This window comes from Artibeus jamaicensis, unplaced genomic scaffold (genome assembly GCF_021234435.1).
Source record: "Artibeus jamaicensis isolate MK-2021 breed Jamaican fruit bat unplaced genomic scaffold, CSHL_Jam_final contig_384, whole genome shotgun sequence".
NCBI lineage: Eukaryota > Metazoa > Chordata > Mammalia > Chiroptera > Phyllostomidae > Artibeus > Artibeus jamaicensis.
Genome location: NW_026521810.1, coordinates 5600468 through 5617845, shown reverse-complemented (window position 1 = coordinate 5617845; position 17378 = coordinate 5600468). Strand labels below are relative to the sequence as shown.

Genomic DNA, 17378 nt, shown 5'->3' with positions numbered 1-17378 from the left:
CTTTCTGTAGTTTTCTTTTTAAAAAAGTTATTATCCTGATAAAGTGATGATTTCCACTCACCTGGCACCTAGCCACTTAAGGGGTTCCAGAACTTACTCATCCATACTTACTGCCTCTTCCCAGCACCTACAGAGGATTTACATGGCTACCCCTTAAATTTCTCATTATTATTTTACAAATTTTAAATGATCTACTGCCTGCACGTTCTTAAATTGCTGCTTGGCATATGTTGCCTTCAGATTAACGATGCCCAGAGGGTTCACGATGGAGGTTTCTGGTTACTTCTCACATACTTCACCTTTTAGCCAAATGCTCTTAAATAAGCCTGCTGCTCCTGCATTTCTAATCCTGAAATATTCAAAAATATAACCTTTTTAAAAAGCTCTCACTTTAAATGTTCATTTACACCTTAGAACCTTGTTCCTAGAGGCCTGTAAGAAATCCCGTGGAATGACTTCCACAGCACAGTCTCGTGTCCTTTCTTCTGTGGACTGGACTGGCCCCGAGGAGAGGGTGTGTCAACACAGCTGGTAGCCCCTGGCTTATCTAACCTAGTCTGCATGCATTTGGGCTGGGGAAGTCCAAGTTGTACAGAGGATGGTAGGGGTGAGGTGTTGTGAGTCAACTGTTTCAAGTTGAAGAAACTGAGGTAGGTCATTTGCATATTAGAAATCAAAAGTGGGGGTGCTTAGGCTTACACAACTGATGGGCCAGGAAGAGACTGTGAGCTCACACTGCCTGTCTGAGTGGCCGAAAAAAGAATGAACTGATGTCCTACACATGCCCGGGAAAGACTGGCGCCTGGCTCAGTTGAATGGGCTGTGGCTGTGTTAGCAGTAATTACATACTAACTGACACCCCATTTGCTCTGAGTAGATCTGTCAAGCTTACTATTAAAATGAAAATGTGCAAGAATCTAGACCATATGGACGAGAGGCCCTTCTACCTTCTCAAAAAAGCTGAATAGCTAGAGCACCATCCAAAAGCTTGTTAATACCGTGTTCAGAGACAAGCACTGGAATTAATGAAGCCTGCTTTTTTTTAGCTTGCAGCTGGGAAGGGAAACAGTAGCTATAATTTAGTCAGCAATCCAGAGTGGTAAATTAGCTAAATGAGGCACATGGCAAGAAGGGATCAGAAAGCAACACACAACAGTCCAAGTATGACTTGAAAAGTAAAATGTCATGAGATGTGGGGAAACCTGGGTCTCGTTGGGTTCCAACACACCCAACTGTGGTCCTGGGCGAGTCACATACTCTAGACTGTGTGGTGTCATTACTATAGACTAGAGGTAGAGCTGGGTGGTAGGCACCTTTAGGTGTTAACTCTCTGTTCCAAGCAAGGGAAGTCAGGGCAGAGTAGTGGGGATGGTCGAGCCTTTGATACAGATGCTGCCCTTACGGGATCTTGGGTCCCCAGGTCTAGCTGAGGAGGAACTCTGCTACAGGATCCCCATGGAAGTGTGAGCACTCCCAGGGTGTCCTTGTGTTGTTGCAATTATTAGGAGCCTGCTTCTCTGTAGCCTACACCTATTGGTTCCAGAACTACTGTCTGTAACTGTTAGAGGAGTTGGTCTCTTTGGGCCTTTTTCAATAATAAACAGCTGGCTTTCAAGCACCCCTTTCTGCCAGCATTTTCCGGTCTTGGCTATATGAATCCCTTTGCCTTTTTGCACGTGCTCTGGCTTCCACAGCCTATCCCCATTATGGTCATCTTTCTCTGGAGAACATTTTCATTCATTTCACTTAAAATCCTAGTTTTCCCTGTTCGGATTCCACTGGCGGTTCACTAAGCTGTGGAGGCAGATCACCAGTGTTCGCTACGGCCACAGAGCACGCTGCATCACTGCCACCCGTCTGACTCGTGTGTCCACCCTCGACCTCTGTCTCATTGCCCATGTGTTCACCATTTACCTAGAACAGTGAGAGTGCACAGCAGAACTGAGGTGGTCAGTCTGTCCATCTCTGTCCCCCCTCATCTCTGTGTCAGCACCTTACAGTAAACCCCAAACCTATTTCCACATTGCTTTTCAATGTATTGCAGACTTACACACAACTGTTGACATCAGCTCCTAAATAAATATAACTGAAATGCTACCTACGTACACCTTTGCCTTCCTGAGAATGACAGCACAAAACAGCATTTCCACAGGTATGTTTACTGCTGAAGGCATTTGATTTGTTTATGTACAAGAATGTATTCACTTTCTTTATATGAGTAAACATAGAAATTCAGCGTTCTAAAAAGGTCATGACATTATTAATATTCAAATATATTTTCTGTATACATTAGTCTGCCATTTTCATGAATTTTTAAAATCGTGGTAAAATATACACAATGTAAATGTTTTATTTTAACCATTTTTACTGTACAGTTCAATGACAGTAAGTTAGGTTCACAATGTCGTGCACCATCACCACCGTCCATCTCCAGGAGTTTTTCACTCTCCCAAATGCAGCTCTGTGTCCCTTAAACACCAGCTCCCCAGTCCCCCACCCCCAGTCCTGGACAGCACCACTGCACTTTCGGTCTCTGCATTTGACTACTCTAGGGACCTCAGATGAGCGAACTCATACAGTATTTGTCTTTTTATAACTGGCTTATTGCATTCATCATAGCATCATCGAAATTCATCCACGTTGTAGCATGTGTCAGACTCTCCTCCCTTTAGAAGACTGAGTAATACTCCATTTCTTGGTTTTAAAATAGTGTCCAAATGGTGTGCATATAGACTATTTACTTATTTTTTTTGTAAAATTTTCATTGCTGTTTTACATATTCTTACCTGTAAAATATAACCCTATATCAGCCATGTAGAAGTCATCCAGTTATTGCTCTCATCCTTCCTTGGTTAAAACAGAACAACAAACCTTACAAATGGTCCAATGCAGGCCCTTAAAAATGGACTCAAAGCAGCACCAGGTCTTTGTCAACAAGGAAAAGCACAGAGATTTGCCCATCATGATATGATGCTTGCACACTTACAAGATCTACACTAAGCTGACTCAGAAATAAGTTAGTCAGACTAACTTGTAATGAAAAAGTGGCCCGAGCACCCATGGCAGGCAGGATGCACTATTCTCTGGCAGGCCTCCAAACAAAGATGTGCACATTTTCTATCATTCTTCCAAGCTCTCTTTACACAAACCTCTGGAAGGGAAGGGAAGGAGCAACGCTGGGTAGGAAGCGGACGTTCTCTTCACTTTTCTGAGAGCAAGAAAGTGACTTGGCAGGCAGCGTATAGGCCGCACGCGTGTGCATCTGGGTGCAGGGCGGTTAGGGCTGGGGTTCGACACTTCTTGCAAACATGAGCATCAGGGAAACTGGCAGAAAGTTACAACCAGCCTGTCTCCTCAGCCAGGCTCCTGCCTTCCTGTGACAAGTCTTCATGCTGTGGGTTTCTAACATGTTTCTGCACCACATTATGGACGTGTGTCCTGGGCAATGCACAGCCAGGTTCTCCAATGACAGGTGGAAGGCTTGGTGTCTTAACACACTGAATGCACAAACACCCTGTACCTTATCATCATGCTGCTCCTGGAACTGGAACTTTCTACCACAGGACATTGGAAAGGTGCTAGGCTGTGCCCATTTCCTGTTTGTGCTCAGTTTGCACTTACTGGAGTAATTTTCAGGTAACTGTGTTTATACAAATACTAGAAAATGAGTTGTTCTCTACCAGCTGACAGAGAAGATCAGGCATTTCTCACCTACCATGGCCAGAAAGACAGAAGGATCTTTGCATGGGAACTGACTGGGGCTGTGCTAAGTCAGGGGTGGTCTTGTCACCTCCTGGGTCATGGCTGGAAGGCCTCATTCCAAGTTTACTGTCATGTTCATGCAAAAATGGAACTGACATTGCTGCAGAGGGATGCAACTGAGGAGCTAAAGACTCATCTTACCAAGGAATATATTGAAGCCAAAGGGGACAGTTTTCCTCTTCAATTCATATATTCTTTTATTCGTATACTCAATCATTCATTCATTCCACAAGTACACACTGGGAAACCGCTGTGTGCCAAGCATTGTGTTAAATTCTATGGATAAAATGGTGGAAAAGACACACCTGGTCCTGGCCCTGTTGGAGCTCACCGTGGAGACAGTTACAGCGCAGTGGGACACACACTCGGCGTAGGCAGTGCAGGTAGACCCGAAGCCTACCCACGCTGGAGGGGCCCAAGGAAGGTGCCCCGGACAGAGGCATTGGCAGGGCCAAACCTGGAGGCCCCTTTGAAATGGAGAGAGAGAGGTTCCGTTTGCAAGCCAGACAGCAAGCAGGGGTCAGTGACAGATGAGGCTGGAGACTGAAGCGTCCTCCCGTTTCTCAGCAGGAGAGTGTAGCACAAATGGTTATGGTGCAGAAAGACCGCCAGTCCCACCCTCTGCGGGCAACCGCTGCCAACATTTCTGTCTAGTGTTCTGCCCATTCATCTTAGTTGTTACATAGTTTTTAATGATGTAGGGAAGGACCCCCAACGTACCACCACCAAAAAACAATAGAAAATGTTCTAGCCAGTTTACTTGGAAAATCCTTTGTTTTAAAATATAGTGTATTATAAAATAAATAAATAAAAATAGTAAAAATTGCATATATAAAAAATATATAGTGTATTAATAGAACATTTGAGGTATGATAGGACCAACAGATCAGGAGATAATTGCCACTGAAAAGAGAGTTTATGCTCACAGATCCCCGAGGTCCTCCTCACAGAGGCGGTGGTACACCACTCCACAGGGGCCATGCGAGGGAGCACCAGGTCAGTCAGGAGGCTGAGGGAGGAGGGGAACTGAGGGCAAGAGACTTTATGGCAGTTTCAAAGGAAGAAAGGAAGGTGGCAGGTAAGCAGGCTTAGGACTGGCTAGTTTGAATGAGTTTGGTGGGCTCTGGGACATAGACCTGTCCCTGGCTGTCCAGTAGACCAGGCCATGGGATGATCAGGGCAGGTGCGTGGTGGCCTGAAGTGTGAGAGGTGATCCCTCTCTCTACGAACTAGCTCGCCCTGGGAGAGGCAGTCCCTCCAGAGCCAGCAAGCCCTCAGCTATCAAAGCATCAGAACACAGAAAATAAAGGACACGGTTAATACATCCTTCTGATTAGGCCAAGGGAGCGGCCACAGTTGTGTTTTACCCTGCTTCCAATGACCGAGAACTGAACGTAAAACATTTAATATACTTCTTATAGCAGGTAAGAAAGGCTGTCTCAGAGTAAGTAACCTAAGGTGAGAAATAAGAATAAGAATCTGGCTGCACCCAGACAGACTTCCACTGTATTCAAAGAGTCTCTTGAATTTGGTTGACTCAAGTTTACCTGTATTGCCAGCAATAATCCTTTCAGCCTAAAATGTTTTTTGAAAAGGTGTAAAACACCTTTAGTAGTTGTTTGTTTTACACTTTTCTATATATAATTAGTGAATATATATTAATCAACCTGAGCCCAGTGAAATTGAAACGCCCTTCAGTAACGCTCCTCAGTCTCATGGCTGTGTGTTTACTTTCCCTGACACCTTCAGGCCCCAATTCATAAGACAAATGTGGCCCAAAAGAACCTTGGCCCAGCCTTTTGGTGGAAGGCCCACTGATGGCTAATGGAAATTGTTTCATGACCTACCTTAATAGTTTCCATTTTCAGGATTCTCAAGCATAGCTGGTTAGAAAATAAACTGCCATGAACTTCCTGGGAAACAACTTTATTATGGCATCAGAAGCCACCAATTCCACTTTTAGAAATTTACTTTAGGAAAACAGCAGCTAGGCAGAAAGATTTATGTCAAGGATGCTCATTGCAGCATTTTTTTTTATTGATTATGCCATTACATTTGCTCTATTCCCCCCTCCCTTCCCCTCCACCCTGCATACCCCTCCCCCACCATTTCCCCCTTTAGTTCATGAACATGTGTCTCAAATTCTTTAGATTCTGTATTTCCCCCTACTATTCTTACCCTCCCCCCTATCTATTTTCTATCTACTGTCTATACTACTTATTTTCTGTACCTTCTCCCCCCTTCCCCTCCTCCCACTCCCCTGTTGCTAACCCTCCCTGTGATCTTCATTTCTATGGTTCTGCTCCTGATCTAGCTATCCTCTTAGTTTGCTTTTGTTTTAGGTGTGGTTCTTAATAACTGTGAGTTTGCTGTCCTTTCACTGTTCATCTTTTTTATCTTCTTTTTCTTAGGTAAGTCCCTTTAACATTTCATATAGTAAGGGCTTGGTGATGATGAACTCCTTGAATTTGACCTTATCTGAGAAGCACTTTATCTGTCCTTCCATTCTAAATGAAAGTTTTGCTGGGTAGAGCAATCTTGGTTGTAGATCTTTGGTTTTCATGACTTGGAATACCTCTTTCCAGCCCCTTCTTGCCTGGAAGGTCTCTTTTGAGAAATCAGCTGACAGTCTGATGGGAACTCCTTTGTAGGTGACTGTCCCCTTAGCTCTTGCTGCTTCTAGGATTCTCTCCTTCATTTTAATCTTGGCTAATGTAATTATGATGTGCCTTGGTGTGTTCCTTCCCGGGTCCAACTTCCTCGGGACTCTCCGAGCTTCCTGGATCTCTCGGAAGTCTATTTCCTTTGCCATCTTGGGGAAATTCTCCTTTATTATTTGTTCAAATAATTTTTCAACTGGTGGTTGTGCCTTTCCCCCTTCTGGTACCCCTATAATTCGGATGTTGGAACGTTTAAAGATGTCCTGGAGTTTCCCAAGCCTCTCCTCATTTTTCTGAATTCTTATTTCTTCATTTCTTTCTGCTTGATCATCTTTTTCTTCTGTCTGGTCCTCTCCCTTGATTTGAGTCCCAATTTTCTTTCCATCACTATTGGTATCTTTTGTATCAGCATTCATTTCAATTAATTTAGCTTCCATATGTTTCTCTAATTTGTGACTAAAATCAACCAGTTCTGTAAGGATCTTTATAACCAGTGTTTTGAACTGTGCATCTGAAAGACTGGCTATTTCTTCATCACTTAGGTCTATCGGTTCTGGGGCTCTGAGTTGTTCTAGAGCCATTTTTGGTTTATTCGTGCTGTTTAGTGAGCGGAGCGAAGCCTTAGTTGTTTACCAGGACGGGGCGACCCAGGTCGCTGGTTTGTGACGCTGTGTGTGGGGGCGGGGTCAGAGAGGGAGCAATGGCGTTCCTCTCCGCTAGCCCAGCGCATCCAGTCACTCAAACGCCTCGGGCTTGCTTATCCGATCCTAATTGTGCGAGCCTGCTGCACCGCGGGTTTCCCTTCTCACTGGTTTCTCCGCACGTAAATGCGCGCGACTGAGCGACCCACCGCGCCTATTCCCTGTGCGCTCCGGCAGCCAGCTCGCTGGCGATCAGCCCTCGGTTGCCTGCGCGCCCCGCGCACCGCCCCCGGGAATTTTTTCTTGCTAACCTGCTCTGCTGCTGGCCTCGCTCCTCGTACCGGTCCAGCCGAGTATCTAGTTGTCCTTTGGACTCCGTATTGTCGATTTTCCGTGTGGCTTGGTTGTGACTGCTGTTAAAAATAGTTGTTCTTAGATTTGGTTGTGCACAGAGGCGAGGTGGACCCTCCACCTACTTCTCCATCTTGGCGGAACTCATTGCAGCATTTAAAGAAAATAGTAAAATAGAAAAAAGAAAAAGTAATACTTGAGTAACTTACCTTGGGACCCGTTCATTCGATGGAGGATTTCCAGTCATTAGAAATGACTTCAGAACATAAACAAACAAAAACTCATAAAAATAGACTTTAGTATGTGGTATAGTATAATCTGAATTGTGCAAAGGAAAAGATACATTTTTGTATATAATTAAGAAAACACTAGAAAATCTTTAATTTTTTTATGCTTCTGAATAAAAATACCACATCTCAAAAAAACGCATTAGTTGTTTTCATTTCTACAAGAAACAAATTACCTCTGTAATAAAACGATCAACAAATAGATGTTAGGACTTCCGCCAAGATGGAGGTTTAGGTGGATGTGCCGTGCCTCCTCACACAACCAAGTTTAGGGACAACTAAATATTAGCATCAGAAAACACAACCAGAACACGGAAAACTGAACTTTTCGGCGATAGACGGCGGCCAAGGCGATAGAGGGCGCCGCCATTTCCCCGCTCTGACCACGCCCCCACATACAGCGTCACAACCAAGCGACCTGGGACTCCAAGGCGCCGCTTCTCCCACTTAAAGGGCCAGAACAGACCAAAAATGTCGCAGGAAGACCTCAAAGCCCCCCAGATAAATCTAAGCGACGAAGAAATAGCAAAACTCTCAGACGCACAGTTTAAAACACTGGTCATCAGCTTCCTCATAGATCTGGTTGATTATAGCCACAAGTTAGAGAAACATATGAAGGCTAAATTAAGGGAAATGAATGGAATTCCACAGGAAACCCATAGAGATGAAAAGGAAACTGGGACTCAAATCAATGGAGTGGACCAGAAGAAACCAAATAATGGCCAAACAGAAAAGAGTCAAGGAGCAAGAATTCAAATAAATGAGGAGAGTCTTAGGAACCTCCAGGACATCTTTAAACGCTCCAATATCCGAATTATAGGGGTACCAGAAGGGGGAAAGACACAACCACCAGTGGAAAAACTATTTGAACAAATAATAAAAGAAAATTTCCCCAATCTGGCAAAGGAAATAGACTTCCAGGAAATCCAAGAAGCCCAGAGAGTACCAAAAAAGTTGGACTCAAGAAGAAACACACCAAGGCATATCATAATTACATTAGCCAAAATTAAAATGAAGGAGAGAATCCTAGAAGCAGCAAGAGCTAAGGGGACAATCACCTACAAAGGAGCTCCCATCAGACTGTCAGCAGATTTCTCAAAAGAGACCTTACAGGCAAGAAGGGGCTGGAAAGAAATATTCCAAGTCATGAAATCTAAAGACCTACAACCAAGATTGCTCTATCCAGCAAAACTTTCATTTAGAATGGAAGGACAGATAAGGTGCTTCTCAGATAAGACCAAATTCAAGGAGTTCATCATCACCAAGCCCTTATTATATGAAATGTTAAAGGGACTTATCGAAGAAAAAGAAGTTAAAGAAACATGAACAGTGAAAGGACAACAAACTCACAGTTATTAACAACCACACCTAAAATGAAAGCAAACTAAAAGGACAGCTAGATCAGGAGTGGAAACATAGAAATGAAGATCTCAAGGAGGGTTAGCAACAGGGGAGTGGGAGGAGGAGATGGGGGGAGAAGGTACAGAAAACAAGTAGCATAGACAGTAGATAGAAAATAGATGGGGGGGCAAGAATAGCATGGGAAATATAGAACCTAAAGGACTTGAGACACATGGACATAAACTAAAGGGGGGTAATGGTGGGGTTGGGGGGGCAGGGTGGAGGGGAATGAAGGGGGGAATAGAACAACTGTAACAGCATAATCAATTTAAAAAAATAAATTAATTTAAAAAAAAACAAATAGATGTTATTTTTAAAGCTTTCCTTAGCCTAGGAAATATTGATTCATAAGGATGGAAAATATACCCTTCTTTCACAGATTCTCAATCTAGACTTTAATGAATAGTGTGACCTCATGTCTAGTTAAGAACTTGACTATAGCTGCTTAATTGCATTGCTTGAGAAGGAAAGAGCAGAGACACACAGAGAAGGCGGCCACGGGATGAAGAGGATCTGCAAGCAGAAGTGGTTCTACAGGTTCCCACCAACACACGACAGAGATTTAGACTGTGAGATGAGAACCTGCGGAGCATCACTACTGTGGAGGACGCGGGAAGCCACTGGAAACGCTTGTCTGGTGCTGCCTGAGAGAATCCCACAAGTGCCCCAGCCACCTGCGCTGGTCTTAAGTGAGTGGATTTGTAGATGGGAAGGGGCCACACATCACACCTGACAAGCTCAGGAGAGGCCTGCGTGGTAGGCTTATTAACTCAGAGACCAAAAGTAACCACAAAGGATGGTCTGAAATTAAATCTTCCTAACTAAAACCAGTTATGGCAGGTAGTCATATCCTAGACTAGAATCTTCCTTGACAAAAGTCAATCTTTACCTTAAAGAAGCCTGTCTATTTGCATCTATGATAACATACTTTTGGAATGCCAAAGTAGTTTTCTTTTTCCGGACCCCTAAAAGCACAAATACTGCACCAGAGGGAGACCACAAATCCCCTCATTGTTACTGATTTAATTGTTGACTGTTAACTATCCTGTACCCACTTATGTAAAAGAAGTTTGTGACTACCTTTTTATCCAATCCCGCAGGGTTCCCCACTCCCCCATCCTGCTTCTCCTGCCTCCCGAATCTATCAACAATGGATTTCATGTAATCCCCCCTCTTACACCTCCTCTTTTGATTGTGATATATAAAATAAGTTGCAAAACTGCCATTTTCATCAGTTCGGCTCAAACAAACTCATACACATTCTTACAGGTCTGAACGTTTCTTACACTGACAAATTACAGCAGCCGCAGGGCTCCCCTCAGACGGGAAACACTTTCTGAGTGTTTGCCTCCCAAGAGGCCCAGCAAACCCCGGAGAGAAGGGGGAGGCTTGGGGGGGAGCCTCCTGTTTTCTGGATTTCTTCCTTACCTCTAGTCACTCTTGGGAAACAAATTAAGCTTTCCATTTTCCCACGTGCATTTTAAAAAATTATTCAGTCTTGTTTGTCTTTTATGATGAGGCTAGTGACCCTCTTTTCATGGTTTAATAAAACACACAACGTCTTCATGACAGCAAAAAATACTGTAACAAGGGGATATGGCAGCAGCGTTTCAATGAAGGAGAAAATGAGAAAGAGTCCCCAAAGACACATAATAAGGGGCATCAGCCTGTCTTTTAAAAAAATGTTTCCGAAAGTGAGGTTCGCTACTTTTTTCCTTGGCCACACTGGTTGGCAAAGAGACAGCAGATGCCAGAGGCAGCAGAGCGCCCAGGGAGGTGGGGCGTGCAGACCCCCTCAGGGACTGTGCTCTTGCCACCCCGCCTTTGGGGAACCTCAGGAGCTTAAACCTGAACTCCTTGGAAGGCTCGAGTTCTGGTCACAGCCAAACGTTTCTCATACAGATAAACTCTTGATGTTCCTGTTCGACTCGTTAGGAAAAAAATCGACCTGTGCAGCCACCCATCCTGCTTCCCGCTCTGAGCCAGGCGATCTCTGCAGCCTGTCTTGTTCCTAGAAGACCATGTCCCCTGCTTCTCCAGGATGAAGGGCAAGAGAGCGGGAACTGTCTGCTGAAGTAACCTTGGACGCCTGCCCCGAATCACACACACATACAGCATGCTTTTCTGTTCAAACATCCTTTTGTTCTTATAGAACCCAGGTGCTGACCTCCCAGCTAGGGTGGGAAGCCCTCCTTTTCCTTGAACAATTAAATGGCCACAGCCTGTCTCCAACCCCTCCCACACTCTGGGGGGAGGGGTCTTCCTTGCCACTGACAACCATTCTCCACCTTTCCAGAGACAAAGCTTGAAATTACACTGTTTCGTCTAACATAATCAAATTCTCAGGCAAAGTTATCTCAGTCACTGTTGATTTTGCTCTAAATAGTAATTTTTCTCTTATTTGGTGAAATCGATCCCATTGTGGCTGCTCATATCTTTTGTGTCTAAAAGGTCAAATGTGGTGACTTACGTCCTTGGCACAGGCATAAATGCTTGCAGTTTCTGTGTCTGGAAGCAGGTGCCTGGTATGTTGGGGGATAGAGGTGAAGGGAGAGGCAACCATATCGGGTCCCTGTGACAAAAGTGTGTTTACTGTGCAGTGAGAAAAGGCTCACTGATGAAGTGCTGCCTAGGACATAAGAATTTGTATGTGTGCTAGGATCTCTTCTTTTTCAAAGCAGTGCGATATCTTGGCAGAGATGGCTGGGGATGCCCCAGATCCTCCTCCTCTCCTTCTTGGCCAGGCCCCTGGCTGCCCGGCTCTCGACTCCATCTCCCAGCCTCCTTTGCAGCTGTGCAGTCATGGGACTCAGCTCCTGCCCAGCAGAGCCCAGGGGAGAGTGGTGAGACTTGTCCCACTGCTCCTCCACACCGTTTCCTCCCCTCAGGAGCCAGAACACAGACCTGGCTGCAGCCAGGATTCACCACAAACATGAGGATGAGGAGTCAGGCAGGGCATAGTGGGCAACTAGAGGGGAGGAATGAGTCCTGAACCACCTCCTGAGCAGAGAACCTGCCTACATGCTCTGGACTTTAATGAGAGGGGAATGAAGTTATTTTTTTAAAGCCACTTTAGAGTTTGGCATCTGCTCTCCCCTTTTTGGGTTCCCTGATATTGCTCAGAGAGAATGCAGTCAGTGCTGCAGTTCAGACCATCCAGAATTTTGCTTTTTAAAGTCAAATTCATGCTCCTGGCGTTAGTGGGTGTTGTATTCTTATCAACTGAACCCCCAAATCGTAGGACGACATGAGGATGAAGAAAGGAACTGAACAGCTAGTTTCATTCAGAAGGAAATTGCTACCCTTGCTCCACGAAGGACAGAGGCTGACAGTACAACTGTAATAGTTATTGCTACCGTATACGCAGCCTCTTCCATGGCCCAGGTGTGGGACTACATTCTTTGTAGACATTATTTCATTTGTTCCTCACTTAGCCATCTGACTGAGAGAATACACCACTTAGGAGATGACATGGAGCACAAAATCACCTGCCCAGAATCACACAGAGAGCCAGGTGGCCCCGAGTTTGGGGAGTGCAGCCCTTTCGGCTCCATCACCTGGGCACTTCCATACGAGCAAAAAACCCTGGCGCCCCATAAGCTGGGCACCCCAAAACTTCAGGTTCTCTGGGTGTCACTGCTGCTGACTGCATGAGCAACGGGGACAGATCAGCACTGTAAATTCTTAACTAGCAGATTTTTGGTCCTCCCCCAAAAAGTATGTGCTGTAAATCATGTTTGGGGAAGGCATATCTGGGCTCGGAACAGTAAAGTAGGAAAAGATCTAGATTTTTGTCGCTTACCTTGGTAAGAGCAGGGACCAGTTTCAAGGTGAAAAGGCAGTGGATTTTCAGGGGTGGTCAGAATTAGGATGATACTTCTGAGACTCATTCCTGTCTTGTTTCCTGAGGCTAGGCTCTCCCAAGGGACCCGAGGGCCGAGCTCCTGCATAGTCATTACCACGGCCCCTCCCAAGGCCCAACACAACAATTTAGGTGGCCAAGGTTTGGGTGACTCCAGGACTAAAGAAGAGATAAAAACAAAAAACGAAGACGCAGTGGCTGCCCTACAAGCCTCACAGAAGGAGACAAGAACCCGGTGTTCTTGGGAAAGTAGTTTGCGAAAGCCTCCGTGAGGCCAGAGAAAATTCTGAAGTTGACGCTCTGGAAGTCAGAGCCGAAGGCTCGCTGGCTGCAGTTCCTTAGCAGGGCCGTGATTTTTGAAAAAGTGTGGGCACCCCAGTACTGACCCCGTTGCTCCAATAATCTCCCGGTCGTCTTCTTATCATCAATGTTCATCTTTAGTCTTTCCAACTTGGTTAGTAATGGGCAGGTTCTAGATTTCCTGAAGTTGTTGTCTTAGATGTCGGACTTCAAATTTTTGGCTCACTATTCATGGTCTTAGTGCCAGTTTTGGCAAGAGAACAGTCTTATACACAGAAAGAGCAGTAATACTTTATTTAAAACATATACAAAATTATTACTTTGAAACATATATTACTGTCCAACATACATCATATAATACTGATTAATGTAAATTTTGGTATCTTCATTCATTCAGTTTTGTGATTTCTCTTACTGAAGGGTCTGGAGGAGCATTTTATTAAATGCCCACCAGAGGAGAGATGCCCACCGGCCTGGTCTCCTTGGTGGTCTGGCTGTGCTCTTGGACACCAGGAAGGCTGTGCGACTACCTCCTGAGAGCTGAAGGCAAACCCTGGCCTTGCTGGGGCACCTGGGACACAGGATTGACGGGGCCCACCTTCATCAATCACAAACCAATGGCCCATTTTCCTTCTCTCTGCACCCTGGTATAAAAGGAGGGCAAAATTAGTAGGAAATTGTATCCATTATGTTCTCAACGAATCCTCCGCCCCTGGGCTTAGATAACATCAGTCACGTTCTCTGTAATTCCTGCCTTGTCCTGCCTCTGTCACCAATGCCACAGTAAGCAAGTGTGAGATTGGGAGCTGGTGTCTTAATACAACCTTGCAAAGGAAACGACAAGAGAAACCAAAAAGAAGTCTATGTGTTTTGGGGCCAAATTCGAGTTATGATTATCTTGAGCTAAATTAGACAGCTGCTTTTGGGCACAGCCTGTGCCTTATTCATCACTATTTGTCCCACAGTGCTTTGCATCTGGTAGGCACTTAATAAAGGCTCATTGCTTGGATAAATCAGTGAATTCAGAGGGTCTGGTGGTGACTACATGTAGACAAAATACACCTTTTAGAATCAGAGTGTTTGAGAGATGAAAGGGACATTGGAGATCATCTAGACCGGCTTCCTCACCTGGCAAATGAAGAAGCTGAGGCCCAGAGTAGTTAGTTGAAATGAACAAGGTCACAACCAGTTGATGTTAGAGTTAGACTTGGAATCAGATGTTCTGAATTTCTCCTTAAATTTCACACTCTCTTTAGATCTGAATCTGTCAAGAGAGCTTCATGGACTTAGTGGTGTGCCTTGAACTCAGGAAAGTTGTCCCCCGTGTCAGAAGCTCCCACTGGTAATGGGTCGCCCTTGGCATAGTGGCTGAGGGCATAGCACAAGTAGAAAAGTCCCTTCTCAGCAGCCTCACTTCTGGGATCCCAGCCCTGCCAGGGTTCCAGAGGACCAAGACCCTGGGTAGGGACCCAGGGGAAAGGATCAGAATGAGGTAGGAGGAGCACAGAGATGCGTGGGGTCTGCCAGCAGGGTGGGTGTCTAGCACGCCCCTGCCAGCAGTCCCAGTGCGGAAGTGGCCATGGCAGCTCACAGAGGCTGCAGCCTCGGTGTCAAGAGGAACCGTGTAAACAAAGCCCGCTGACCGGAAAGCCAGTTTTCCTTTTCTGAGATGGAAAGCCACAAATACTTGCTGAAAAGGTGAATTATAAGATGACTGTTTTTTCTGTCACTGGGAGGGATGGAATGAAGACAAAGAGAGGCATGGGGACCAGCAAGAGAAGAACAGGGACAGAAGGACTCTCATGGCAGGACAAAGGGCTTCCAGGTGCAGGGATGGGGTGGGCTGTGCAGGGAGGAGGGGGGGGTACATACACGGCACTCAGATGGGCTTCTCATCTCAGCTGAGCTGCCCCTGAAACACCCCTCCCATGTGTCATACTGGGAACTGAGAAGCACAGGGGCTCACTCTGCTCCCCAGAGTGATTTTGATTCACAGAGAGGATGATTCGGCATGGTCATAAATGCACATCTGAACGTCAAGAACATGCACATTTCCCTGTGCCCTACAGACACAGGTGCCGCTAAAGAATGCTGGCGTCAAATAAAGTAAATGCTAACCAGTGAGATGATACCTACTTGGGTTGCTCATCTCAGAATATGGCACCGTGGGGTTTCTCTTCAGCAGAGCCTTCCTCCTGCCCCACACCCAGCCAACCTCACTCCCTGCCACCCTCCTTTTCCCTAACTTTCTGCCCACCTCCTGCACTCCCCCACCCATTTCCCAGTGTCTTAACTACTTTCTCGTCTCTATCAGACATATGCCCTGTTCTCCAGCATCAAGAAACAGAAATAACTCATCTTGCAAACGTGGGAGCTGTAGCTCACTTGGTCACAAATGAACACCTTTGTGCTTAAATGACCACCACAAAATGCCAACTAGGACTCAAGTGCCAGAAAGCAGAGCAGAAGGACAGAGAGGACCTGGCCCAGTCCCTGTGTGCTTCCTCCAGTCCGCCTGCCTCTCTCTAGACAGCAGACTGGTTTTCGTTGCACGTGTAGATGGTGCTTGGCTGAATTCTTCTCCGGATCCTCTCAGGCACTCTCGGGAGTATTTGGAAAGTTTGGGGCAGCAACTCTATGCAGGCCTCACGGAATTTTTTGATCCTCCAGCAGTAGACAATGGGGTTGAAGACAGACTTGATGTAGCTGAGCCACAGGACACAGGAGCTGGTAATATAGAAAGAGGAGCTGCAGTAGAACCTCCTGCTGAACACGGACAGGAGGCTGTAGACTGAGTGAGGCAGCCAGCACAATGAGAAGCCCACGAAGAGGATGAGGATGGTGGTAAAGGCCTTGGTTTTGAAACTCAAGTCCAGGCTGACCTGCTGCTGCCGCTGCAGCCGCCTCAGGCCAGCCCTGGTGAGCTGTCTCAGGTCCAGGCTGTCAGACTGATTGTGGACACGGATAGTGTTCTTCCGGACTGTGTGCAGGATGCACAGGTAGGCACACAGCATGATGCTGAAGGGCACAAAGAACACGGCCACCACCAGTGTCACCACATAGGCACGGCCAGCTGGGAACTCTGTGTAACCCAGCACACACTGGGGGGCCCGTGCTGGCACCTCCACAATGGTCCAGCTGGCCAGCGAGGGAGCCGAGACACAGAAGGACAGCACCCAGGACACAGCGATGATCACCTTGGCCCTCCGCGGGTTCAGCTTGTCCTGGCGTTGGACGATGATGAGAAAGCGGTCCACACTGATGATGAGCAGGATGGCCACGCCCTCCAGAACAAAAAACCAGTAGAGTGTGGCTGAGAGCCGGCAAAAATAATCCCCAAAGTACCAGTGGACAGTGATCAGGGTGACAGCGGTGAAGGGCATGCAGCATAAGGACAGCATGATGTCGGAGAAGGCCAGTGTGGCCAGCAACAGGTTGATGGCCGAACGCATGGCTGGCCTCTGATACACGATGATGCAGACGACAGAATTGCCAAGGAACCCGACTGCGATCATCAGCATCATGATTACTGCCAGGCACACCCGGAGGGGAGCGGCGGGCAGGGTCGCCCCAGAGTCCGACACATTGTTGCCGTTCAACAGCAGGTATTCAAAAGTCTCAGTGGATGTGCTGTTACAGGACATCATGGAGAAGGGCTTGGGGTCCAGGCAGCCACGCCTTGAAGGGCTCCCCTCAGCGCTTTGGTGGCTGCCGTTTTCCATGGGCTGCCTGCATCCTCCCAGATGTCTTGGATCCCTAGGGCCCTGGAATGGTCCAGATAAATATCTGTCTTTGGGAGCATTAGCCAGGATTCCTGATTCATCAGTCACATCCACACCATCCCTGGGACAACTGATGGTGTCCACAACTTCCTAGCTAGACGTTCTGGAGCCTGGAGCAAAGAAGAACATGGAAAAGAGGGAAGTCAGACTTTCCAGCATATGTGGAATACAGCAGCATTGAAATTTTATAGGTATTCGAAACACTAAGTGGAGAGAAAAGTGACTCATTTAGCTACCATTTGGGACAAGGTTTGCTATTCACAAATACTGTAAGTCTTGTCAAGTAACCCAGGGAAACCTAATCGGACCTACTTTGCAGGGTATTAGGAAGA

General features: G+C 46.3%; 1 protein-coding gene across 1 annotated transcript; it reads right to left on the bottom strand.

Annotated features, from left to right (window-relative positions):
* Nucleotides 1-15789: 15789 nt before the first annotated feature.
* Nucleotides 15790-16986, bottom strand: GPR45 (G protein-coupled receptor 45). The gene has a single exon (XM_037134263.2). The coding sequence runs from the start codon at nt 16984-16986 to the stop codon at nt 15790-15792; it is 1197 nt and encodes a 398-aa protein (XP_036990158.2).
* Nucleotides 16987-17378: the final 392 nt, after the last annotated feature.